At 42.6% G+C, this 27,318-nt stretch overlaps 1 protein-coding gene across 4 annotated transcripts in view; it reads right to left on the bottom strand.

Annotated features, from left to right (window-relative positions):
- Window positions 1–27,318, bottom strand: part of EPS15 (epidermal growth factor receptor pathway substrate 15) — a 148,167-nt gene that overhangs the window by 91,219 nt on the left and 29,630 nt on the right. For 3 of the 4 annotated variants that reach the window (XM_056532263.1, XM_056532265.1, XM_056532266.1), the window contains 7 exons: window positions 24,258–24,299; window positions 16,566–16,655; window positions 14,649–14,696; window positions 7,989–8,084; window positions 3,932–3,997; window positions 2,793–2,918; window positions 2,654–2,713 (listed from right to left, as the gene is read on the bottom strand). In XM_056532263.1, coding sequence (XP_056388238.1) covers window positions 2,654–2,713; window positions 2,793–2,918; window positions 3,932–3,997; window positions 7,989–8,084; window positions 14,649–14,696; window positions 16,566–16,655; window positions 24,258–24,299 — 528 coding nt within the window. Of the gene's footprint in view, window positions 1–2,653; window positions 2,714–2,792; window positions 2,919–3,931; window positions 3,998–7,988; window positions 8,085–14,648; window positions 14,697–16,565; window positions 16,656–24,257; window positions 24,300–24,488; window positions 24,594–27,318 lie in introns of those variants that run through there. The other variant, XM_056532264.1, reaches the window with a different exon arrangement.

Raw genomic sequence — 27,318 nt, 5'->3', positions numbered from 1 at the left:
AAAAAACAATCTAAGAATCAAAATGAAAAGTAAAAGAATTATTAATGCTTAAAGTGACAGTGGTCAGATGTGCAAAAAATGCTCTGGTCCTTAAGGTGAAAATGGGTTAATATTCTGGCACCATTTGATTTAAAAAATAAATAAATAAATAGATAAAAAGTTTTCCACCAGAGTACCCCTTTAAATAAGGCTGTGCTGTAGCGAGCTGCAATATCAAAAGAATTAAAAAAAAAAAAAAAGATCAGCGCATTACCGCAGTTTTAGTATATCCCCATTATTGCAACTTTTTAGAACCTTAAGTATCCTAAAAACATAACAGTAATGCTTTAATGTAGTGGCCAAAAGAAGCGCGTACCAGCGTGAAACCACCGGCAGTCGCCTCTGAGCGCCCTGCAGGAAGTCTGGAACGGTGTCTGCTGGAGGACGTGAAGCGGAGTCGTCGGGCTTAAAGGGGTACTCCGCTGCTCAGCATTTGGAACAAACGGCAGTTCGTGACATCATAGTCCCGCCCCCTCAATGCAAGTTTATGGGAGGGGGCGTGACGGCCGTCACGCCCCCTCCCATAGACTTGCATTGAGGGGGTGGGGTGGCCGGCTCCAGCATTCGGAATAGTTTGTTCCAAACGCTGAGCAGCGGAGTACCCCTTTAAGGCTTGCGGTGAGTGTGGGAGACCGTTTGTTCTTTGTATCTGAACACTGCAGTGACTTGTATATATTTCTGGTTCCCAGCACCGCCAGAACCACGGACCAGGACCAATATCTCCTTAACCCCTTAAGGACCGGGTGTTTTTCCTCTTTCGTTTTTTCCTCCTTACCTTTAAAAAATCATAACTCTTTAAATTTTGTACCTAAAAATCTGTATTATGGCTTATTTTTTGCGCCACCAATTCTACTTTGTAATGATATCAGTCATTTTACCCCAAAATTTACAGCGAAACGGGAAATAAAATCATTGTGCGACAAAATTGAAAAAATACAGCCATTTTGTAACTTTGGGGGGCTTCTGTTTCTACGTAGTACATTTTTCAGTAAAAATGACACCTTATCTTTAGGTCCATAAGGTTAAAATGATACCCTACTTATATAGGTTTTATTTTGTTGTACTTCAGAAAAAATCATAAATACATGCAGGAAAATGTATACGTCTAAAATTGTCATCTTCTGACCCCTATAACTTTTTTATTTTTCCGTGTTTAGGGGGCTATGAGGACTCATTTTTTGCGCCGTGATCTGAAGTTTTTGTCGGTACCATTTTGGCATTAATCTAACTTTTTGATCGCGTTTTTTATTCATCTTTTCATGATATAAAAAGTGACCAAAAATACTCTATTTTGGACTTTTGAATTTTTTTGCGTGTACGCCATTGACCGTGCGGTTTAATTAGCGGTATATTTTTTTAAGTCGGACATTTCCGCACGCGGCGATACCACATATGTTTATTTTTGTTTTTATTTACACTGTTTTTTTTTATTATTGGAAATGCAGGGTGATTCAAACTTTTATTAGGGGAAGGGATAATTCAAAGGGTTAATGATTTTTTTACACTTTTCTTTTGCAATATTATAGCCCCCATAGGGGGCTATAACATTGCATTTACTGATCTTTAACACTGTTCAATGCATCTTCATAGAGATACAATGATCAGTGTTTTCGGCGATTGATTGTTCAAGCCTGGATCTCAGGCTCGAAGCATTCAATCGGCGATCGGACTGCAGGAAGGAAGGTAAGAGACCTTCCTCCTGTAGTACAGCTGTTCGGGATGCTGCGATTATACCGCGGCGATCCCGAACAGCTCCCTGAGCTAGCCGGGCACTTTTACTTTAACTTTTAGCCGCGTGGCTCAGCTTTGAGCGCGCGCCTAAAGGGTTAATGGCGCGCGGCACCGCGATCAGTGCCGCGCGCTATTAGCGGCGGGTCCCGGCTTCACTATGACTCTGGGCCCGCCGTGATATGATGCGGGGTCACCGTGGGACCCCGCGTTATATCACGGGAGCGGGACCAAGGACGTACTCATACGTCCTTGGTCCTTAAGGGGTTAAAGGGGTACTACCGTAGAAAACTTTTTTTTTTTTTTTTTAAATCAACTGGTGCCAGAAAGTTAAACAGATTTGTAAATGACTTCTATTTAAAAATCTTAATCCTTCCAGTACTTTTTAGGGGCTGTATACTACAGAGGAAATGCTTATCTTTTTAGATTTCTCTGATGTCATGACCACAGTGCTCTCTACTGACCTCTGCTGTCCATTTTAAGAACAGGAGAAAATCCTCATAGCAAACACATGCTGCTCCAGACAGTACCTAAATTAGACAGCAGAGGTCAGCAGAGAGCACTGTGGTCATGACATCAGAGAAATCTAAAAAGATAAGCATTTCCTCTGTAGTATACAGCCCCTAAAAAGTACTGGAAGGATTAAGATTTTTAAATAGAAGTAATTTACAAATCTGTTTAACTTTCTGGCACCAGTTTATAAAAAAAAAAAAAAAAAAAGTTTTCCATGGGAGTACCCCTTTAAGTGTTCTAGTTATAAAGGCTGAGGAATCCCTACAGTGCTGAGAGTGGTAGTGCCACTTCATCTTTTTCTGTGATTGTTGATACTTTAATGTACCTGTGTATGACCACCAAGGGTCACCAACTAAAAGCATACATTACTTACAACAGCAAACTCATCCCGGTCCAGTAATCCATCATGATCAATATCACTTAACTCCCAGACCTAAAAGAGAAGGAAAAAAACATTACAAAAAAGTCTATAGAAAGGCTACATAACAAAAATGAATAAACAAAACACTCACCCGGCCCAGGACTTCCACAGGTAGCTTGGAATTTAGCAGCACAGGTTTCACTTTGTCCCCAGACAGGAAACCATTCACAGGGCTCAGGCTGTCGAATATCGCATCATATTTGGCCTTTTCTTCAGGCTGCCAAGTAAAGAAAGTTATTATTCCACATTTCTGCACCTTATGATACCGACAATGTGTGGTAAGGGCACTTATGTCCATATTTTAATGATAATATTGTTAAAGAAGATGTCCAGGATAGGGGATAAAGGTCTGATTGTGGGGGGTCCGACCGCTGGGACCCCCGTGATCTCCTGTACGAGGCCCCGACTGAGCTGCTGTGTGTGACGTTTAGCACACAGCAAGTCAGCTAATAGAAACCTGCCCCCTCCATTCATCTCTATGGGAGAGGCGGAAACACAGCGTTCCTCTATCTTCGCATCTCAAGATGAATGGAGGGGGTGTGTTTCAACTGGCTGACGTGCTGGGTACAAAATGCACTCTAGCAGCGCAGAGCCAGGGCTGGTCGGACCCCCCGGGATCAGACATTTATCCTTTATCCTGCAGATAGGGAATACATTTCTTAGCACTGGATATCTTCTTTAATGCTTTCAAATAATCCTGAAGTTTTTAAGACATGTCACTCAAACCAGTCAGGCAGGGCCCCGCCCCGAGGACTAGAAACCCGGCAGCATTCTTAAACTACGATTACACTCATATGCCCAAGCATCGCATAGTAAACCATACTGTGCTGGGATCACAACGCCTGCACCAATTTTATTCTGCCTGCAGTTTGGGCAGATTAAAACTGATGACAGGTTCCCTTTAAAGGGGTACTCCAATGCTCAGCGTTTGGAACAAACTGTTCGGAACGCTGGAGCCGGGAGCCTGTAACATCATAGCCCCGCCCCCTCACGAAGTCACGCCCCGCCCCCTCAATGCAAGTCACACACCGTTATGGTATAGGATTCACCACGGACACCGTCTGTGGTGAATCGTATACCATAGCGGTGTGCGCCCAGTAACAAACCTGTTATTTCTTCTCCGTTGGACTTCCTCCAGCGGATCCAATAAATACAATGTTGGGAATGCGATGAAGTACAGAATAATACATAGGTATAGTCATCAGGATGACCAATGTGAACAGGACTCACCTTGACGGCCCACGGAGAGTCCACAGCAACTGGAGCAGCTACCGAGGGGGGACTTGCCATATCGTGCTGAAGAAGAACATAAAGAGCATTGTTATATCATTGAGCAATAAGAAGCAACTAACACAGCAACACTGTACAGTGATTATTCAGTCAGTTCTGCTAACAGAAATGTGGGCAAGTACTGGGATTTTTTTAAGTTTTCCCACAGATTTACATACTTTCTGAAAAAAAGTTATGCTTGTATAATGTCCCAGTACAGGATATACTCCTGTGCAGTACTTAGGTCCTGTCAGGTTGAGTCCCTCATTGTCCTAGGGGCTCTCCTGTAGTGTCTGCCCCAGTATTGAAGCTAGTGTTACTGTGTATAGTCAGTATAATGTTATGTACTATGTGTATAAAGTATAAAGGACCTTTGTAGGTATCACATGTCATGTTCACATGAAGTGTTATGTTACCCAGAGAGCACCAGTTTATCACCTGACCTGCAGCTTGACCTATGGGCTTCTTGCCCAGCCCCCCTTTATAAGAGGGGGAGCCATTACACTCTCGCTCTTCTACCACACTCTTTCTACTGTGGCACAGCAAAGCACAGATACCTCCGATACAGCATCCAGTACACCAGGAGGCCACAAGCCTGCATATGTCAGTAAGTCCAGCCATCTATGTTTACTGTCTCTACCTACAACCAAGTCAAGTTACCAGGCAAATCAATTATAGTCAGAGAGGCTGCATGGAAGTCTGATCCAAAAGTATCGCAACCCCAAGCAAGCTGCAGGGCCCTTTCCGTGTTACTGGCTGACTCTCTGGGATTCTGGCCGAGCTGTAAAGACTTTAACAACTGTCTGACCTCAGTAAAGCCTCCGTTAACCATAACCTGGTCGTGGACTCTTCTTGCCCTGCATAACGTTTGGGATAGCGGCGCTACCGTTCGGGTGGTTACCGGAAAAACCACTCTGGCATCACAAACATTAGGGGTTAAATACCATCTTGTCCCTGGGGTTAATACCATCTGCCCCATCCACCTACACCCTTCACGCCTCGTGGTCACCACACATGAATGCCTTCCTGGGGTGGAAGAGTCTGTGCATTCACAGTCACTTTCCACTACAGCAGTGTTCCCCCCAGCCTGCAGATCTCAATGGAGGCGAATCACTTTTCCATACAAAATAAGCAGTAAATTACGTAAAGGTGTATTCCCGTCTCAATACTGTGGATATGCTATAAATGTCCAATAGCTGTGATGCACAAGTCTGGGGCCCGCACATATCTCAGCTCCATCCGGCCTGCTTGCACCTGGAATTCTGGAAACAACCACGTGAGCTGTTTGTGCTATTTGTGTAACCACCAGAGACACAAAAAGGACATTACATAAACCGTACAGAACTGTTGGGGTGCATTCACATGGCCGTCTGTCCCCGTTTTTTTTTTTTTTTTTCCCCATATAGGTTCCGTTGTTGCTGCTTGTAAACGGACTACAAACGGTTGTAAAATAATCCCATTGATGTCAGAGGTTTTTTTTTTTTTTTTTTTTTTTTACAATCCTTTCACATCCGTTTGCACCTGTCTGCGCTAATTTCCGTGTTTTTTTTTCCAGGAGAAAAGATGGCGCATCCAGTATTTTTTCTCCTGTCATAAGAAGGGAAGAAAAAACGGATACAGTAAATTTAACATTGAAGTCTATGGAAAACGGATGAGCCTTTAATGTCATCCGATTGCATTTGTTTTTTCAATCTGTTTTTGGATCCGTTTTTACTTCAGAGCATGAAAAATTTTTTTTTTTATTAACTGAACAATAACAGATCTAAACCTCCATTTGCATCCGTTACTGTCGTTTTTTTTGACGGGAGAAGTACGGGATGGGTCTAGACAGTCGTGTGACACAGCCGTAGCTACACGAACTCTTACTATAATCCTCTGTGCCGAGTTGCGGAAAAAGTGCAGCTTGTGACGCAACAATGTTTTTGGAATCCTGGAAGCAAGCAGGCTGGACAGAGATTGGGGGCCCCTGTTGTACAGAAGGGTGCAGTTCTCAGCTGTTATAAAATCCTTTCTTTCGGCATCGGTGTAGATCCGATGTGTGCACGGGATATGAGAGCAGCACATTCTAAAAACCCAAGTACCACATGAACATCTTTTCATTTTAATGACCGCCATGTACTGCAGAATTTTTGTGCAGAATCTACCACAGGGGAAAAGTCTAGACACGACTTCCCCTGGAAACAACCGGAGAAAGATGAGAGAAGATGGTTTTAATTTAAAGAGACGTCATCTTTCATTGAAACACTTTAAGCACATGGATTGGATTTTCTTTAGTCAGTGTAGTTATTCTCAATGTTCACTATATATCTAGCTTTCTTGCTTGCTTGTGTATACCGTATATACTCGAGTATAAGCAGGAGTTTCCCAGCCCGATTTTTCACGCTGAAAATGCCCCCCTCGGCTTATACTCGAGTGAAGGGGAGGGGCAAGCCATCCATCTTCACTGCATTCGTCTGCATTCCGGTGGGAAGGGTGAACCGGTCCGGGCTGTCCATCTACACCGGGAGGCGCTCATCTCTGCTCCGGGCCATCCCCGGACTAGTGATGCTGCATTGACGACGACGCGCATGGACGTCTATGCGCAGCAGGCATGTGACGTCAGGAGCGTCTCTGCACACGGACGTCCCTGCGTGTCATCGTCAATACAGCGTCACTAGTCCGGGCACAGACCAGAGCGGAGAAGAGGGCCTCCCGGTGAAGAAGGATGGCCCGGACCGGCTGACCCTCCCCACCGGAATGCAGACGGTCCTTGAAGTGAAGATGGATGGCCTGGCTCAACCTCCTCCCCCCCCCCCCCCCCTCCCCGGACGGTCCCTGCAGCTACTAGAGCAACAACTGGGGAGGTGAGAAGACAACAAAAGGGGGGTCTGGATGATGACAGGCGGTGATATGGACAGGGTGGGGGGGGGGGATGATGGATGATGACAGGAGAAGGGGGGAGATGATGGATGATGACGGGGAGGGGGGGATGATGACTGTGGGGATGATGTATTTCCCACCCTAGGCTTATAGTTGAGAAGTTTTCCTAGGTTTTCGGGGCAAAATTAGGGGCCTCGGCTTATATTCGGGTCGGCTTATACTCGAGTATATACGGTATTTAGCCTAGCAGCGTGCACCTGTATGCTGGGTCCATGCAATAGTTGTGTATCAGTATGTGCTGGCCAACTTATCCTTTCCGTATCTTTCTTAATATCTATATATGTGTGTGTGAGAATATATAGCTATACACATATAGATCATCTGTATAATTATTCTTGTGTGTGTGTGTGTGTGTATATATATATATATATATATATATATATATTATATCTATGTGTTTCTGCGTATAGTATACGACATATATATATATATATACACACACACACATACGTACACAGTATATATAAATATATAACAGATGATCTATAGAATTATCTATTCTTGTGTCTGTATATATGTATAGTATATCATCCATCTATCTATATATATTTATGTGTTTAGGGTATCATATATATATATATATATATATATATATATATATATATATATATATATATATATATATGCATTTACACACTGATCTTACTACCGAATATAAACAATACATATCTAAAACATAGGAATATTTTTAAGTGTAAATTCAAGCAGCTTTAATTCTTATTTGTCTTCCATACATTTTAGGCTTGGTCAAATTTGCATTGGAGCTCTGATTTGGGGGGGGTGCACCTTTGCAGATTTCTGTCTAGTTCAATCCTAAATAAACAGACACCAGACTAAAACCTGAAAGACCCCAATGAAGTTATATGGGATATGTCAGGAATCATCTGTCTGCTGTGCTGCTCCATTTTCCATCCCTAAACCAAATCCCTAATCCCAAAACCAGAGCTTTAACTCAAATGTGGACCTAGCCTTATATGTACAATAAATATATGATAGATTTCAGCCTCTGCATGAGATCTTATGTAGAATTTATGTCATACTCATTCCCATACTTTTTGTAGGCGTCCCCAAAAGAAACCAAAATAAATCAGACTCTTACAAATCTTGGCGGGGGCACCACCTTCTTGAGGCTGTTGAGCGACACCTCCATTCCATTTTGAGCACAGGCCACGAGCTGCAGAGCCGCAAAAAATTCCTGGAGATAAAGAAAGGCAAACAGTATTACAGCGAGACATTGTGAGATGCAAACAGACATCGCATGGAGGCTTAAGTATTCATGTCAATAGGCAGTGCTATAAGTACGGTCACGTGTACGCCATTTTCTAGGAATAGAAACTCAAACAAAACTTTACAAGGAGGAAATCAATCAAGACGCGGCTAAGGGCGAAAAAGTTTAAAAACACACGAATGCCTTATCCCTGACCTGAAATATATAAGAAAAAAAAATAAGAAGAAAGAAGCAATGTAAGCATAAATACCGATCATCTCGTCCAGTGTTTTTTAAACACTGTGTCCCCAGCTGTTGTGAAACTACAACTCCCAGCATGCCCGGACAGCCGTTGGCTGTCCGGGCATGCTGGGAGTTGTAGTTTCACAACAGCTGGAGACACGCTGTTAAAAAAAAATACTGGAATAGATAATGGGTATTTATGCTGACATTGCTTCTTTCTTATCATGCTGGGAGTTGTAGTTTTGCAACACCTGGAGGCACACTGTTTGAAGAACACTGATCTAGTCTTTTAGATCAGAGAGGCGACCAAACAGTTACTGGAATAAGTTTGGTATATTTGCTTTCACCTGCACCTGCCACTTCTGTATGAATTACAGTGACTAGTTTTGAAAGCACTGAAAAGAAAAGCCTGATACCAACTCAGCATTGCATATAGATGTATAAATGCTACAATCTGGGCCAGGAAGAGGGTAGGCAGAGTAGGCGGCTGCCTAGGGTATCACAGAGAGATTTCCCTACAGCGAACAGGACACTATGTATGAGCAACTGATGATGTAAGAAAGTGGATATGGTAAGCTGCGCCAGAAATGTACTACTTTTTCGGCATGAAACTAGGCCAACTAATACATGGTGCAAACTGAGACTAGGCAGCCTAAAGATGCGCCTCATTTTCAAACAGCCTAAGTCACTCTAAAAGATCTGGCACATTCTTAGACTGTCTAGTCCAGTGTTTCCCAACTGGCGTGCCTCCAGTGGTTGCAAAACTACAGCTCCCAGCATGCCTGGACAGCCAAAGGCATCCTGCAAGTTGTAATTTTTTTAACAGCTGGAGGCCCCTCAGTTGGGAAACACTGGACTAGTCTAAGTTCAGAGTGAATAAGGGGTTATCCAGGAATAGAAAAACAGGGCTGATTTATTTCAAAAACAGCACCACCCCTGTCCTCAGGTTGAGTGTGGTATGACAGCTTAATTCTATTGACGTGAATAGAGCCAAGTTGTAATACCACACACAACCTGAAGACAAGTGTGGTGCTGTTTCCGGAAGAAATCAGCTCAGTTTGTCTATTCCTGTATAACACCACATAGAATAGATAGCTGTCGGCTATCTCACTCATTCCTCCTGTCCAAATGCACACTCAGCTCATCGAACAGCTCAAATCCAACAGGCTCCATGTTTGACTCTTTTGCTTTGGTCATAATGTGAGCTTATTACACCCCCGGCTAACACAGGATAAATAAGTAAAAACTCCATGCAAATAAGGCACAATTATGTTCCATTAGAATAGAGAGGAAATTACTAAATAGTAGGATGACCTAACAGGAAAAAGACTTTGTTATTGACTCCATGTGATTTACACGGCACACACAGTAACGTCCGACAAATGCTGGAATGTGCCTTTGGGCACGTGACTGGTGAATCATCTTAAAGGGGTACTCCATTAGCCAGCGTTCAGAAGTAAATGTTTCGAATGCTGTTTTTGCACTGCCGGGGTCGGTCTTGCCCCTCATGAGATCACGGCCACGCCACCTCAATGCAAGTCTATGGGAGGGGGCGTGACTGCTTTTTCGCCGCAGTGGGAAGCTCACTGTAAGCCTCTGCCAGTGCGAACGTACCCTAAAAAACACTACACTACACTAACAAATAATAAAGGGTAAAAAACTACATATACACCCCCTTACACTGTCCCCCTCAATAAAAATGAAAAACTTGTTGTGCGGCAGTGTTTCCAAAACGGAGCCTCCAGCTGTTGCAAAACAACAACTCCCAGCATTTCCGGACGGCCACTGACTGTCCAGGCATGCTGGGAGTTTAGCAGCAGCTGGAAACACCCTGTTTGGGAATCATTGGCGTGGAATACCCCTATGTCCACCCCTATGCAATCCCTAATTTAGTCCTCAAATGCGCATGGCGCTCTCTCACTTCGGAGCCCTGTCGTATTTCAAGGAAACAGTTTAGGGCCACATATGGGGTATTTCCGTACTCGGGAGAAATTGCACTACAAATTTTGGGGGGCTTTTTCTCCTTTTACCCCTTATGAAAAGGAAAAGTTGGGGGCTACACCAGCCTGTTAGTGCAAAAAAAAATAAAAATTTACACTGACATGCTGGTGTTGCCCCATACTTTTTATGTTGAAAGGAAAGTGTTAAAAGGAAAAAAAGACCCCAAAAATTTGTAACGCAATTTTTCCTGAGTACGGAAATACCCCAGATGTGGACGTAAAATGCTCTGCAGGCGCACAACAAGGCTCAGGAGTGAGAGCGCACTATGTACATTTCAGGCCTAAATTGGTGATTTGCACAGGGGTGGCTGATTTTACAACGGTTCTGCCATAAACGCAAAAAAAGAAATACCCACATGTGACCCCATTTTGGAAACTACACCCCTCACGGAACGTAACAAGGGGTATAGTGCGCCTAAACACCCCACAGGTGTTTAATGAAAATTCTTCAAAGTTGGATGGAAAAAAAAACAAAATGTCACTAAAATGCTGGTATTACCCAAAATTTATAATTTTCACAAGGAAAAATAGGGAAAAAAAGCCCCCCAAAATTTGTAACCCCATTTCTTCTGAGTAGGAACATACCCCATGTGTGCATGTAAAGTGCTCTACTGGCGCACTACAATGCTCAGAAGGGACGGAGCACCATTGGGATTTTGAAGAGAAAATTTGTCCGGAATTGAAGGCTTGTGTGTTTACAAAGCCCCCCTTGTGCCAGAACAATGGATCCCCCCCCACATGTGACCCCATTTTGGAAACTACACCCCTCAAGTAATGTAATATGAGGTACAGTGAGCAGTTACGCCTCACAGGTGTCTGACAGATTTTTGGAACAATGGTCCATGAAAATGAAAAATGTAATTTTTCATTTGCAAAGCCCACTGTTCCAAAGATCTGTCAAACGCCAGTGGGGTGTAAATATTCACTCCACCCCTTATTAAATTCTGTGAGGGGTGTAGTTTCCAAAATGGGGTAACATGTGGGGGGGGGGTTCCACTGTTCTGGCACCACTGGGGGCTTTGTAAATGCACATGGCAGCCGACTTCTATTCTAACCAAATTCGGTCTCCAAAAGCTCAATGGCGCTCCTCCTCTTCTGAGCATTGTAGTGCGCCAGCAGAGCACTTGACATCCACACATTGAGTATTTCCATACAAATTTTGGGGGGCATTTTGTCCTATTATCCCTTGTAAAAAAAAAAAATTGGGGGGAAAACTAGCATTTTTGTGAAAAAAAAAATCCTTTACACATCCAACTTTAACAAAAAGTTGTAAAACACCTGTGGGGTGTTAAGGCTCACTGGACCCCTTGTTACATGCCTTGAGGGGTGTAGTTTCCAAAATAGTATGCAATGTGTTTTTTTTTTTTTTTTTGCTATTCTGGCACCATAGGGGCTTCCTAAATGCGACATGCCCCACAAAAACCATTTAAGAAAAAATCACTCTTCAAAATCCCACTGTCGCTCCTTCCCTTCTGAGCCCTCTAGTGCAGTGTTTCCCAACCCAGTCATCAAGGCACACCAACAGTCCAGGATTTTAATATTTCCCTGTTCTATTCCAATGGAGTAACTGAAAAAACCCGGAATGTTGGTGTGCCTTGAGGACTGGGTTGGAAAACACTGCTCTAGTGCACCCGCCGAACACTTGACATACACATGAGGTATTTCCTTACTCGAGAGAAATTGGGTTAAACATTTTAGGACGATTTCTCTCCTTTTACCCTTGTAAAAATTCAAAAACTGGGTCTACAAGAACATGCGAGTGTAAAAAATGAAGATTTAGAATTTTCTCCATCAATTTACTGCTATTCGTGTGAAACACCTAAAAGGTTAACAAACCTTTTGAATGTCATTTTGAATACTTTGAGGGGGTCATTTGTGGGGTATTTCTAACATGAAGGCCCTTCAAATCCACTTCAAAACAGAACTGGTCCCTGAAAAATTTCGATTTTGAAAATTTTGTGAAAAATTTGAAAATTGCTGCTATACTTTGAAGCCCTCTGGTGTCTTCCAAAGGTGAAAACATGTCAACTTTATGATGCAATCATAAAGTAGACATATTGTATATGTGAATCAATACATAATTTTTTTGGAATATTCATTTTCCTTATAAGCAGAGAGTTTCAAAGTAAAAAAAAATGCTAAATTTACAATTTTTTCATCAAATTTTGGAATTTTTCACCAAGAAGTATCGACAAAATTTTACCACTAACATAAAGTAGAATATGTCACGAAAAAACAATCTCGGAATCATAATAAAAGGTAAAAGCATCTCAGAGTTATTAATGCTTAAAGTGACAGTGGTCAGATGTGCAAAAAAAATGGCCGGGTCCTACAGTGAAAATTGGCTGGGTCCTTAAGGGTTTAAGATTGTAGCTTCCCTGTATGTTACTAGACCTGTGACCCCAGAGGGCCGCATAAAATCAAGTGATTGGCTTTCTGTGGATCAGTGAAAATTCACATTAAGCGGAATACAGAGCGATCTAAGGCCTGGTCATCAGGGCTGGATAAGGCTACATTCAGATGATGGAATGACGAGCAGACATTCTGTGCTAGGACTGCTTGGAAATGTCTTATGGACGGTAATGCATTTCTGTGCGGACTCTGAAGAAAGAATAGACCTGTTTATTCTTTCTGAGGACTCCGTAAGGGTGCGCACAAACCACGTTTTTGTTATACAGTTCCCGTATACTGTTTCAAGTTAAAAACCGTACGGAAGCGTATAGAAAACCGTATGCATTGACTTATCATTGTAAACCGTATGTCAAACGCATCATCCGGTTGTGTCCGTTTCGCATCTAGTACGGTTTTGTCCGTTTTTTTTACCCGCACCCAAAACCGGAAGCTGCCACGTTTTTTTGGTCCAGAGGAAAAACCATATTAAACCGTATACGTTTTTTGTTTTTTTTAACATGGGAGTCAATGGGAACCGTACAGAACCGTATGCGCGTGCAGTTCCATCCAGTTTTCACAATATGGTTTTTGACTTTGCACAGTATTTTTCTTGGAATTTCAATCAAACAACTGAAACTTTATTCAAAATGGAGTGAAAAGTTAAAAACGTATACGTTTTTTGTTCTTAAAAAATGGATGTAACCGGGCATCATTTTTCAAACGTATATGGGTTGAAATTTGTACACACATTTTGATACAGTTTTTAGTCCGGTTTTGAGGAATAGGTTTTTCATCAAAGACCTGATACGGGAACTGTATTGTAAAAACGTGGTGTGCATGCACCCTAATTGGGATTTTTGCAGCAGAAACATCTGTGCGCACAACGAAGCAGAATCCCATTGATATCAATGGGACTTTGCTGCTGCGGAATTCTGTGTATTTTTTCTAAGTATTTCAAAAATTATTTAAATCAAGGAAAAACATTGAGCGAAAAGGAGATTCAATTAAAGGGGTCAGAGGAAGGAACAGGCGGATCACAGTCAGGAAACTGAACTGGTGTCTTACTAATGTGTATGAACACACAACTTTCTGCTCCTGGATGGCCTGTAACAGAGGACAGCCAGCTTCACGGCCATTGCTGTCTAAAGGAGACAGATAGGAGGGATTCCAAGGGGCAATAGAAAAATTATATATCACTTAGGCTAGGTTAACATTGCCAAACTAACTCCACCGGGTCATCACTGGGTCTTGACGGACTTTGGGTCTGTCAGAGATCCGGCAGTTTACCGTAGGGAAAAAAAATATAGTGTATGCACAGAATTGGGGAAAAGTTGAGTTCCCCGGACTTCCTCTTTAACTCTCTGTGTTTATATTCCTCTAGTATAATAATTCAGATTTTTGTAATTTCCTTCCTTACTGCATTAAAGGGGTATTCCAGCTTTATACATCTTATCCCCTATCCAAGGGGACCCCGGTGATCTCTGTGCAGCCCCCCGGCATCCTGTGTCGGCCGCTGCCTCCGAGACGGGGACGTGACGTCACGGCCACGCCCCTAGTGACGTCACACCATGCCCCCTCCATTCATGTCTATGGGAGGGGGCGTCACGCCCCCTCCCATAGACATGAATGGAGGGGGGCATGGGGTGACATCACGAGGGTGCGTGACCATGACGTCACGTCCCAGTCGCGGAGGCAGCACCCGACACAGAATGCAGGAGCTGCACCAAGATTGCGGGGGGTCCCCTCGGATAGGGGATAAGATGTATAAAGCCGGAATACCCCTTTAAGACCCTACAGCACAATAGTTGCATCTGTTAATGGGAACAAAGCTCAATCCATTCCTTCATATTGTAGACCAGGCGATGTGTCCCCCAGGCTGATCATAAGGCATAAGCTTCATTACACAGAATGATATTACCTGCTTGATTAAATAGCCTTTGCTTTCTGTATCTGCCAAATCCCAAATCTATAGAGAAAGAGAGAAAAGGATGCGGAGGTCAGTACCAGGGGGAATTACTTACAGGAAGACACTGACACAGAACACATTCACAAGAGTTTCCTGCTACGTCAGCATGGAATATGCTTCCTCAGCACTAGCGGACACAATAATATCCATTTCCAAAGAATTTCAGAAAAAGTGAAGGCATATAGAGCATGTAAACTACACCCTATCATGGGTAAAGAAAGGACTCACTTGTTTTCTGTTGTGCTACTTTACTGTAGCGTTTAGATGATTAATGTAAATGACATGAAGCGTATGAACTTCCTTGCATGCATTACACTTATGGGGTTTATTACGGGACCAACACAATGAAGTGACCAAACCTCTCCTGTAAGCACCAGAGTGTACAGCCTTGGAGTTGTGCTAAACAGGTTGGAGAGGCTCCTTTTCCCAATGACACATGAATGCTCAGCTGTGCAGAGCATGCACGTGTTCTCAATGGAAAGAAACTGCTAGGCTCCAACGGTGGTTGCTTATCTCCTGGAGGACGAGAGGATCATGGCAGCTGAAATCCAAATTGTCCAATTCTTCATCTGTTGTCAGGGAAGAATCGGGAGGCCGTTGTAATGAAGAAAACGGTGTCCCTGTAGCGCAATGTGACCCTCCACACAGGGACACACTTTTCTGCTTTACAGCTGGCTCCTCACTCCCTAACCCCTATCCCTAATCCTACCCCCTATCCCTAAATCTTACCCCTTATCCCTAAATCCTACCCCCTATCCCTAATCCTACCCCCTATGCCTAATCCTACCCCCTATGCCTAATCCTACCCCCTATCCCTAATCCTACCCCCTATCCCTAATCCTACCCCTAACCCCTAATCCTACACCCTAATCCTACACCCTAATCCTACACCCTAATCCTAACCCCCAACAGCAATCAACACTGAGAAGGGCTGAGAGCGCTGAGCTCTGGTCACTTTCGGCTACGGGTCACAGTTTGTTTCATATCACCGTCATACACGATAGATCGGTGGTCTCCAAACTGTGGCCCTCCAGATGTTGCAAAACTGCAACTCCCAGCATGCACTGACAGCCAACATGCAGGGAGTTCTAGTTTTGCAACATCTAGAGGGCCACAGTTTAGATACCTCTGCACGAGATGGTCAGCCAGTACACCTTGAGTTTTTTGGGTATTCAACTCAATAGACTGTAATGCAGTGTTTTCCAAACAGCATGCCTCCAGCTGTTGCAAAACTACAACTCCCAGGATGACCGGACAGCCAACGGCTGTCCGGGCATGCTGGGAGTTTTAGTTTTGCAACAGCTGGAGGAACATTGTCTGTAAAACCCTGCACTATGGGATTAAAGGGTTACTAAGGTGAAAAACTATTATTATTTTTAAATCAACTGGTGCCAGAATGATAAACAGATTTGTAAATTACTTCCATTAAAAAACCTTAATCCATCCAGTACTTATCAGCTGCTGTTATGATCCACAGGAAGTTCTCTTCTTTTCTTTTTAAATTTCCTTTCTGTCTGACCACAGTGCTCTCTGCGGACACCTCTGTCTGTCTCAGCAAATCCCCATAGCAAACCTCTCCTGTTCTGGACAGTTCCTGACATGGACAGAGGTGTCAGCAGAGAGCACTGTGGTCAGACAGAAAGGAAATTCAAAAAGAAAATAAATTCCTGTGGAGCATACAGCAGCTGATAAGTAGTGGAAGGATTAAGATTTTTTTAATAGAAGTCATTTACAAACCTGTTTAACGTTTTGGCACCAGTTGTTTTAAAAAAAAAACAGTTTTTTGACCAGAGTACCCCTTTAACCTTATATTACAATATGCCACCGCTTCATTTATATTCATAAAGCAAGCTATAAAGATTCACTTACCTTGCCCAGCACTAAGTCCGGCAAACCAGACCTCTTCAGGAAGAGGGCAGCATCTCCAGCCAAGACCTTTCCCGAGTTTTTAGACTCAACCTGAAAAAGTAAAAGACACAGCACCTTATCAGCGCTCACTCAGATGACAGCTGTTTCTTCTAATCCGCCTTATACACACTTAGCTGAGCATGCACTTATTCTTAGAGTTGGGAATAAGCTACTACCACTCCCCTCCGGTAGCATCTTACCTCATGTAAACAATGGATCAATGGATCAGGCATGTTAAAGTCTAACATACGTGTCCTAGTGGAACATGTTTATAAATCCACAGGATTAGAAAATCATGGCCGTTGTCTTCCGGAAACAGTGCCACACTTGTTCACCGGTTGTGTGTGGTATTGCAGCTCAGCTCCATTAGAGAAGCTCTCCATGTTTAGTTTTTTGCCCACATCACGCACACTTACCATCACTAGGCCTACAGCGCCATTTGTTTTATTCCAAAGCAACTGCATCTCAATGTTTTATCATTCTTACTCTCCAAATCTTCCAGTACCTAATGGTTACAACAGGATGTCAGACTCTGACTTCCTATGGACTACAGGAGGACATCATCAGTTACCAAATCCCCTCCTACTAGCTCCCAGACCCTTCCCTCTCAGCTCTATCTGTATACTGCTGCTGCTATGTCTATGGAATCAGGATATGTAGTAGTAATACAGCTACCACTAGCTCTATCTGTATACAGCTGTTGCTATGTCTATGGGATCAGGATATGTAGTAGTAATACAGCTACCACTAGCTCTATCTGTATACAGCTGTTGCTATGTCTATGGGATCAGGATATGTAGTAGTAATACAGCTACCACCACCTCTATCTGTATACAGCTGTTGCTATGTCTATGGGATCAGGATATGTAGTAGTAATACAGCTACCACTAGCTCTATCTGTATACTGCTGTTGCTATGTCTATAGGTTCAGAATATATATAGTAGTTATACACCTCCCCTCAGGCTCTATCTGTATACTGCAGCAATCTCTGTGATTAGGACATATAGTAGTTATACACCACCACCCCAGCTCTATTTGTATACTGTTGCTATCTCTATGGGGTCAGTATATATAGTAGTTACATAACTTCCCTCAAGCTCTATCTGTATATTGCTGCTCTCTCTATGGGATCAGGATATTAAGTAGTTATACTACTCCTTCTAGCTCTATCTGCATACTACTACTGCTGCTGCTGCTATCTTTATGGGATCAGGGTACATAACAGTTATAACCCTCCTCTCTAGCTCCATCTGCTGCCCTCTCTATGGGATCAGGATATTTAGTAGTTCTATAACTTCCCTCCAGCTCTATCTGTATACTGCTTCTATCTGCATGGGATAAGGATATATAGTAGTTATACACCTCCCCTGAGGCTGTGCTCACACACTGCATTTCTCACTGCTTATTTTTTTCCTTCAGATTTTGCTGTGACTTTTCCCACAGCATAGACTTGTATTGAGGGGGTGGGGCGTGACGCCATGAGGGGGCGGGGCTATGATGTCACAGGCTTCCAGCTCCAGCATTCAGAACAGTTCCAAACGCTGAGCAGCGGAGTACCCCTTTAGACAAGCACACCTGGACAGCGTGGCTTCGGCTAGGCATCGGCTGACATCAGTCAGTGAAGTTACTCACATACTCAATAGCTTTCTCATCAACTTCTTTTTATTTCAGTTTCCAAACGTCACATATGGTCGCGAAACTTCCGCATGAGATGTCGGATCTTATGCAGGTCAGATGGACAAAGACCTGTGCTCCATCCTGCCTTGCGCTAAGTTTCAGGGCAAACCCCCTTAGTCATGCGCACAGGTAGGACAGGTCAGGTGATAGATATAGGGCGCAGCTATATTCCTGTTAACTCTTTCAGTGCTGGAAATTCAACAATGTTCACACATACAATGCCACCGATCACCGATAGTTAGAGAAATACCTTAAAATTATTCAAAGTGTTTTTATTGGGTTTTTCAAGTTTTAAACACAATTACAGAAACTACAATAAGTAATAAAGAAATAACATTAAACAAGAATTTAGAAACGATGAAAGGATATTATAAATCCAGAAATAATAAAGTACACAGATATCATCCTTGCGCCCGTTACTTCGCAGCCTTGGAATATTGATTAATGCAAGTAATTGTAAGTCCAGTCCAACTATTCTGTAACTGTATACATACAAGTGTTATATCTTCATAGCGTTGCTACTGGCTTTGAGGTATGAATAAAGTATAACTTAGGAGTCATAATCCAGAATTTAGAATTCAGAATTTAGAATTTACCCCCCCTCTCCACGCAGGTTATATGAATAAAGAAAATAAAAAGTAAAAGAATTGTATTATCAGCATATGTTGAGTTAAATTGTATTTCCAAGGTGATGAATCCTATTATCATCGTCTGTGTCAAAAGTAAACTAGACAAATATTGGGAGACCTCGTATTCTATCTAGGTGTCGGATAATGATCAAGCCAACTTTTCCATTTTAGAGTACATTGAGGACCTCTTTGTTACACGCTTCATTCAAACCTTTTGGTTCGAGAGATTCCAACTCCGCGATCCAATACGTCTCACGGCGCAGTCAGTTCCTTCTATTATCTTCATTATTCATTCTCAATTCCACATTTTCAATTATTTGCCACCTAAGACCTGATACTACATCCCCGTTCCTTTTGAAATGCCGTGCTACATTAGTTAATCCATTTCGAGTTACCACTTCGGTTGTGACGTCACTTTGTAAATACCTCCGAATTACTGACTCACGTTCACCTATCCACGTTTTAATCTGCCGTGCAGTTTGCCAGACGTAAATTTTGCCACAAGGGCATTTAAGGAGGTATATAACATTAGTGCTCAAACAGGAGGGGAAACCTCTAGTGTGTATTTTATGGCCTTTTGTAGGGTGATAGATACAATCCCCTTCACTATACCACTACACTGTGTACAGGAGAGGTATGGATACGTGCCTCACTTCTTGGCTGCCAAAAATGTCCGTTTACTCTTCTTTACCACATCACTCCTAATTTGTCTCTTCTAATGATTTTCCCTTTTCCCTTTCTTTACACAACTTCCCATATTTTGGGTCAGATGATAACATTTTCCAATATTTTTTAATAGTCTGTTGCACCATACCAGATCTTTTATCGTACCGATCTATGTACATTATGCATTCTGTGCTGCGGTTTTTTTCCACACTTTGTTTTTTCCTCCTTTATATATATATCTCTGGAATTTTTTTCCTATTTCTTCACCAATACTCTTCACTTCTTTTTTACTGTAACCTTTTTAAAGAAATGTTTCTATGATTTTGCTCTTATTCTTTTCATATTCCAAATCGTTACTGGATATTCTTCTAGCCCTAAACAAATTGGCTCTTTGGTCGCCCTTTAAACACCATAGGAGCATGATAACTGGCCCAGTGCAACATACTATTTCTATCTGTGGGCTTACTATAAAGGGTAGTAGAGAACGTAAAGTCACTATTACAGTTTGTACAACCAAAGAATAAGTTGGCCAGCACTATTGATTCCAAACTATTATATGGACCTGGCTTACAGGTGCAGGCTGCTGGGCTAAATATACAGCAACAGGAGAATACAGCAGCACACTACTAGCACAAAGATATAGATAAAACATGAGTATACATGAGTATATAGATAGAACATGAAAAGCTTTACAGCTGTAATGCAATAAATGAAAATATGAAATTATGAGGTACTTAGCTTGCAAATTTGGCGGCCAAATAGCTTGGACCGTCCCACCAAGGTAAGGTGACCTCATTCTGGGACGGACCCTACACTATGAATATGCCTCTGTGTGAACAGCTCAGCAAACATTGCAAGATCTGAAACATCAGAGGCACTTTATATACACCTAATAGAGGTGGGTGGGGTGCAGGAGCCAACATGGAGGTAGCCACTCCCCCGTATGTCTAATACAACCAAAGAATAAGTTGGCCCGCACTATTGATTCCAAACTATTATATAGACCTGCCTTACAGGTGCAGGCTGCTGGGCTAAATATACAGCAACAGGAGAATACAGCAGCACACTGCTAGCACAAAGATATAGATAAAATATGAGTATACATGAGTATATAGATAGAACATGAAAAGCTATACAGCTGTAATGCAATAAATGAAAATATGAAATTATGAGGTACTTAGCTTGCAAATTTGGCGGCCAAATAGCTTGGACCGTCCCACCACAATGAGGAATGAGGTCCCCTTACCGTGGTGGGACAGTCCAAGCTATTTGGCCGCCAAATTTTCAAGCTACCTCATAATTTCATATTTTCATTTATTGCATTACAGCTGTAAAGCTTTTCATGTTCTATCTATATACTCATGTATACTCATGTTTTATCTATATCTTTGTGCTAGCAGTGTGCTGCTGTATTCTCCTGTTGCTATTACAGTTTGTAGAGAAAATCAATCAATGCCATAACACCATTAAGTTTACTCTCACATACGATCCTTTGTTATACATTTTTTTGGATGTAGACGTACAGCTTAATCAGGATGGGTTCTCTACTACCCTTTATAGTAAGCCCACAGATAGAAATAGTATGTTGCACCGGGCCAGTTATCATGCTCCTATGGTGTTTAAAGGGCGACCAAAGAGCACATTTTTTAGGGCTAGAAGAATATCCAGTAACGATTTGGAATATGAAAAGAATAAGAGCAAAATCATAGAAAAATTTGTTAAAAAAGGTTAAAGTAAAAAAGAAGTGGAGTTTTGGTGAATAAATAGGAAAAAAATCCATATATATATATATATATATATATATATATATATATATATATATATATACACACACACGAGGAAAAAAACAAAGTGTGGGAAAAAAAATGCAGCACCGAACGCATAATGTACATAGGTGGGTAAGATAAAAGATCTGGTATGGTGCAAAAGACTATTAAAAAATATTGGAAAATGTTATCATCTGACGCAAAATATGGGAAGTTGTTTAAAGAACCCCCTATGTTCGTTTTGAAAAAGGGAAAATCATTAGAAGAGACTAATTAGGAGTGACGTGGCAGACATTTTTGGGAAGAAGTGAGGCACGTATCCATACCTCTCCTGTACACAGTGTAGTGGTATAGTGAAGGGGATTGTATCTATCACCCTACAAAAGGCCATAAAATACACATTAGAGGTTTCCCCTCCTGTTTGAGCACTAATGTTATATACCTCCTTAAATGCCCTTGTGGCAAAATTTACGTCTGGCAAACTGCACGGCAGATTAAAACGTGGATAGGTGAACGTGAGTCAGTAATTCTGAGGTATTTACAAAGTGACGTCACAACCGAAGTGGAAACTCGATATGGAGGAACTAATGTAGCACGGCATTTCAAAAGTAACGGGGATGTAGTATCAGGTCTTGGGTGGCAAATAATTGAAAATGTGGAATTGAGAATGAATAATGAAGATAATAGAAGGAACTGACTGCGCCGTGAGACGTATTGGATCACGGAGTTGGAATCTCTCGCACCAAAAGGTTTGAATGAAGCGTGTAATTTTAGGTATTTCTCTAAGAATACATCAGTGATAGGTTAATGGCATTGTATATGTGTGAACATTGTTGAATTTCCAGTGCTGAAAGAGTTAACAGGAATATTGCTACGCCCTATATCTATAACCTGACCTGTCCTACCTGTGCGCATGACTGAGGGGGTTTGCCGTGAAACGTAGCGCAGGGCAGGATGGAGCACAGGTCTTTGTCCATCTGACCTGCATAAGATCCGACATCTCATGTGGAAGTTTCGCGACCATATGTGACGTTTGGAAACTGAAATAAAAAGTTGATGAGAAAGCTATTGAGTATGTGAGTAACTTCACTAGAGATGAGCGAATTTACAGTAAATTCGATTCGTCACGAACTTCTCGGCTCGGCAGTTGATGACTTATCCTGCATAAATTAGTTCAGCCTTCAGGTGCTCCGGTGGGCTGGAAAAGGTGGATACAGTCCAAGGAAAGAGTCTCCTAGGACTGTATCCACCTTTTCCAGCCCACGGGAGCACCTGAAGGCTGAACTAATTTATGCAGGATAAGTCATCAACTGCCGAGTCGAGAAGTTCGTGACGAATCAAATTTACTGTAAATTCGCTCATCTCTAAACTTCACTGACTGATGTCAGCCGACGCCTAGCCGCTGTCCAGGTGTGCTTGTTTAAAGGGGTATTCTGCTGCTCAGCGTTAGGAAACAACTGTTCCGAACGCTGGAGTCGGAAGCTTGTGATGTCATAGCCCCGCCCCCTCAATGCAAGTCTATGGGAGGGGGCGTGACGCCCCCTCCCTTAGACTTGCATTGAGGGGGCGGGCGTGACGTCATGAGGAGGCTGGGCTATGACATCACGAGCTCCCGGCTCCAGCGTTCGGAACAGTTTGTTCCAAACGCTGAGCAGCGGAGTACCCCTTTAAACATTGCATTGAAGAGGTTGTGCAGCAGACCTAACACACCTGTCGACCGGCGCTGTGCTAAACGAATGAAGTACTTGTATTGGAACTGTGTGTTATCTCAAAGCAGTGATCAAATCCATGCTTACACGGTGGAAGGTCCGCACTGAAAATTTCCATGCCGACATTCCACAGCGAAAGAGTCAGCAGAACATGCCAGCGCTAGGACTGCTCTGAATTGCGCAGTCTCATAGACGGCAATGGAATACCTTGCGGAATCCGTAACAACACTGAACATGTTAAATGTTTTTGTAGTCACCGGAATAAGGATTTCCGTGGCAGATGTTGCTGCCATGGAAATTCTGCCGTGTGAACGGAGCAGCAGAACACCATTGAAATAAATGGGATTCTGCTGCTGTGGAATGTCCGTGCATAATATTCATGTGGAATCTGTCCGCACTGACATTTTGCAGTGTAAACATACCCTTACAGAGTCCACATCATTGTGCAGTTGTAAATAAAGATGGAGCCTATCCAACGCCTGCCACAACAGTAGGGGCACAAGGCCTACACAAGAATCTCCACATAATTTTATAATCGCCTATGGGACTATAGTAGCAAAAAAAAAAGGCTTCTTTAAAGTTAAAGGGGTACTCCACTGGAAAATAAAAATCTAAATCAACTCCTGCCAGAAAATTAAACAGATTTGTAAATGACTTCTATTTAAAAATCTTAATCCTTCCAGTACTTTTCAACTGTTATATGCTCCATGGGAAGTTCTTTTCTTTTTGAATTTCCTTTCTGTCTGACCACAGTGCTCTCTGCTGACACCTCTGTCCATGTCAGAAACTGTCTAGAGCAGGATAGGTTTTCTATAGGGATTTGCTCCTACTCTGGACAGTTCCTAACATGGACAGAGGTGTCAGCAGAGAGCACTGTGGTCAGACAGGAAATAAATTATAAAAGAAAAGAACTTCCTGTGGATCATACAGCAGCTGATAAGTACTGGAAGGATTAAGATTTTTTAATAGAAGTCATTTACAAATCTGTTTAACTCTCTGGCAACAGTTGATTTTAAATAAATAAATAAATAAATAAATAAATAAATAAATAAAAAATTCCGGTGGAGTGCCCCTTTAATGGGACTAAGGTGCAATTCCACATGCAATCTGTGTACAGGTGTGGCACTGTTGTCTATAAGAAAGAACTTGGAAGATTTTTTATTTTTTTTTTCCCATCAATATTCCAGTATTTAAAGGAAACCAACCTGGAGGAAGTACTTCTCATACACTGCATTATTACTGGGGATCTGAAAGAGAATAAACATTGAGATGAAACCAGGAAATATCAATATCTGAAAGACAAATTAAACAGAAAAGTTAATGAACCTAACCGGCTCTACAGTCCACAGTTTATAGATCTTTCCGGGCTGTAATGTACCTTTTTATTACATTTTTAAATCTGTGCCGTGTTGGAAAAATAGAAATCTTTTTCTCACCCGGAAACCATCAGCAAGCAGGCTCGAAAAGGGTCTCCTCCCACCGCATAGTGATGGCATACTGGTAATGATGCCATTTGTTAATGAGTGGTGGTGGCCAGAGACCTGGGACCCTCACCAATCTTGAAAATGAAGGGTCCCTTCCCTGTTTTTTTAATTTATTTTCCTTCTTTGTATGATGGCGCTCTGGCTGTTCAGGAAACTGCACAGCGAGTGGGTGGGTACTGCTATACAGGAAAACACCGGGACGGGTGCAGGTCTATAACTCTACCAATTGCTTATATACTCCTCAACCAATTAAAGTGAAGGAGTATATAAGCCAGTGTTTCCCAACCAGGGTGCCTCCAGCTGTTGCGAAACTACAACTCCCAGCATGCCTGGACAGCCAACGGCTTTTTAGAAAATCCTATTTCCTACAGAGTAACATTTGGACACCACGTGTACTCAAGGGGGGAGATTTATCAAAACCTGTGCAGAGGAAGAGTGGTGCAGTTGCCCATAGCAACCAATCAGATTGCTTCTTTCATTTTCCACAGGCCTCTAAAGAGGCCTGTGGAAAATGAAAGAAGCAATCTGATTGGTTGCTATGGGCAACTGCACCTCTCTTCCTCTGCACAGGTTTTGATAAATCTCCCCCAAGGTACTCATATCCAGTCCGTGGCTCTACAGCTGTAGCATAATTTCTATCCTGGTAGCTGTACTTTGGTGAGTCCTAATTTGGGGAATACTGTAAAAAAAAAAAAAAAATACTACGGAGAGAAGAGTAAAGTAAACAAATGATGTTTAAAAGGGCATGGTCACTTAAAAAATAAATGATCACCTGTCCCGATCAGTCAGGGTCTGAGTGTTCAGACCTCGACCATCACTCGAACAAGCCGGGTTAGGAGCAGGTTCTCGCCCCGGCTCCGTGTCATGTGACCGAGGCAAGAGAAAAGACGGAGGCGCTCCTTGTGGAGTAAAATCACTATAATGTAGGGGGAGGGTAGGGGGAAGAATCACCGCTCACCCGACATAGTTGTGTAGCCCATACACAACAATGGTGATCGCGTAGGAAATGATCCGGGTCTGCAGCCTTCCTGATATGAGACATGGTGAACAGGGCGGGCTTCTAGTTCAGGATTACATCTGCGCTGACCGGGAGAAGGACATCAGACAGGTAGGATACCTTGACAGAGGATTTTATGTGTGGATAATGCAACGCGTTTCACCACACATGCGTGGCTTCATGAAGCCACGCATGCGTGGTGAAACACGTTGCATTATCCACAATAAAATCCTCTGTCAAGGTATCCTACCTGTCTGATGTCCTTCTCCCGGTCAGCGCCAATGTAATCCTGAACTAGAAGCCCGCCCTGTCCACCATGTGACCGAGGCAGACTAAGGCCATGTTCCCAAAGTAGAGATTTTGCGGAATGTCAGACTGGAAAATTTCTGGTGAGTGAACATGCCGGCACTAGGACCGCTCAGAAATGCAGTGACGGCAATGCCGACGGCAATTATTTCTGGGGAGGCCAGAATTAGGATTTCCGTGTCAGATGTTTCCGCTGTGGGCACAACGGTGCAGCCTAATCCCATTGGGAAAAATGAGACCCTGCTGCATCGTAATTTCCGAGATTAAAGGGGTATTCCAGGAAAAAACATATATATATATATATATATATATATATATATATATATATATATATATCAACTGGCTCCAGAAAGTTAAACAGATTTGTAAATTACTTGTATTAAAAAATCTTAATCCTTCCAATAATTATCAGGTGCTGAAGTTGAGTTGTTCTTTTCTGTCTGGCAACAGTGCTCTCTGCTGACATCTCTGCTTGTCTCGGGAACTGCACAGAGTAGAAGAGGTTTGCTATGTGGATTTGCTTCTACTCTGGACAGTTCCCGAGACAGGAGTCGTCAGAGAGCACTTAGACAGAAAAGAACAACTCAACTTCAGCAGCTCATAAATACTGAAAGGATTAAGATTTTTTAATAGAAGTAATTTAGAAATCTGTAACTTTCTGGAGCCAGCTGATATATACTGTATAAAAAAGTTTTTGCCTGGATAACCCCTTAAATTTTTTTGCCATGCTGCACTTTAAAATTCAGCCATCTGAACAAAGCCTTACAATACAAATTTTTAAGACTGCCTAAACCACAAGCACACCAGGCAGGGAGAAAAGTGCTTAGCCACCCGTTTCTCTCCCAGGTCATTCTAACGATCAGTCAGGGTCTGAACACTCCGACCACCACGGATCAAAACAGTCTATTGACGTCTACAGGACTTCTAACGGCTGCGAGTTACACTACCATTGATTTGAATGGGTCCACAGAGAGTCCGCTATAGTGTCAGATTTGCGGACTGTCCGCGGACCATTTAAATCAATGGTAGCGTAACTTACAGCGGGTTTCGTGCAGCGGGAAACTTTCTGCTAGCTACTAGCGTGTGAACGCACCCTCAAATGGGCTTATCCAGGAATAGAAAAACACTAACAGAGCAAATTTCTTTCAAAAACAGCTCCACGGCCGTCCCCAGGTCGGGTGTAGTTTTACAACTTGGCTCCATTCACTTCAATAGAACTGAGCTGCAGAACCACGCACAACCTGGAGACAGACAGGGAGTGGTTTTTGAAAGAAAGTAGCTGTGTTTTTCTATTCCTGGATAAGCCCTTGAAGAAGTTTACAGAAAGTTTTCCCAATGAGTCAAATCAGATTTGTTGCGACGCGCAAACCTACATAAGGCTGGGTTCACACTACGTTTTGTACTTACGGTTCCCGTATACGCCTGGGAGGAGGTGCGGGGCTTAATCACGGCGCCCTATGCATGTCTATGAGCAGACCG

Source organism: Hyla sarda, chromosome 7, assembly GCF_029499605.1.
Source record: "Hyla sarda isolate aHylSar1 chromosome 7, aHylSar1.hap1, whole genome shotgun sequence".
In the NCBI taxonomy this organism is placed as follows: Eukaryota; Metazoa; Chordata; class Amphibia; order Anura; family Hylidae; genus Hyla; species Hyla sarda.
Note: the sequence above shows the minus strand (reverse complement) of the source record. Positions and strands in the feature narration are given on the sequence as shown.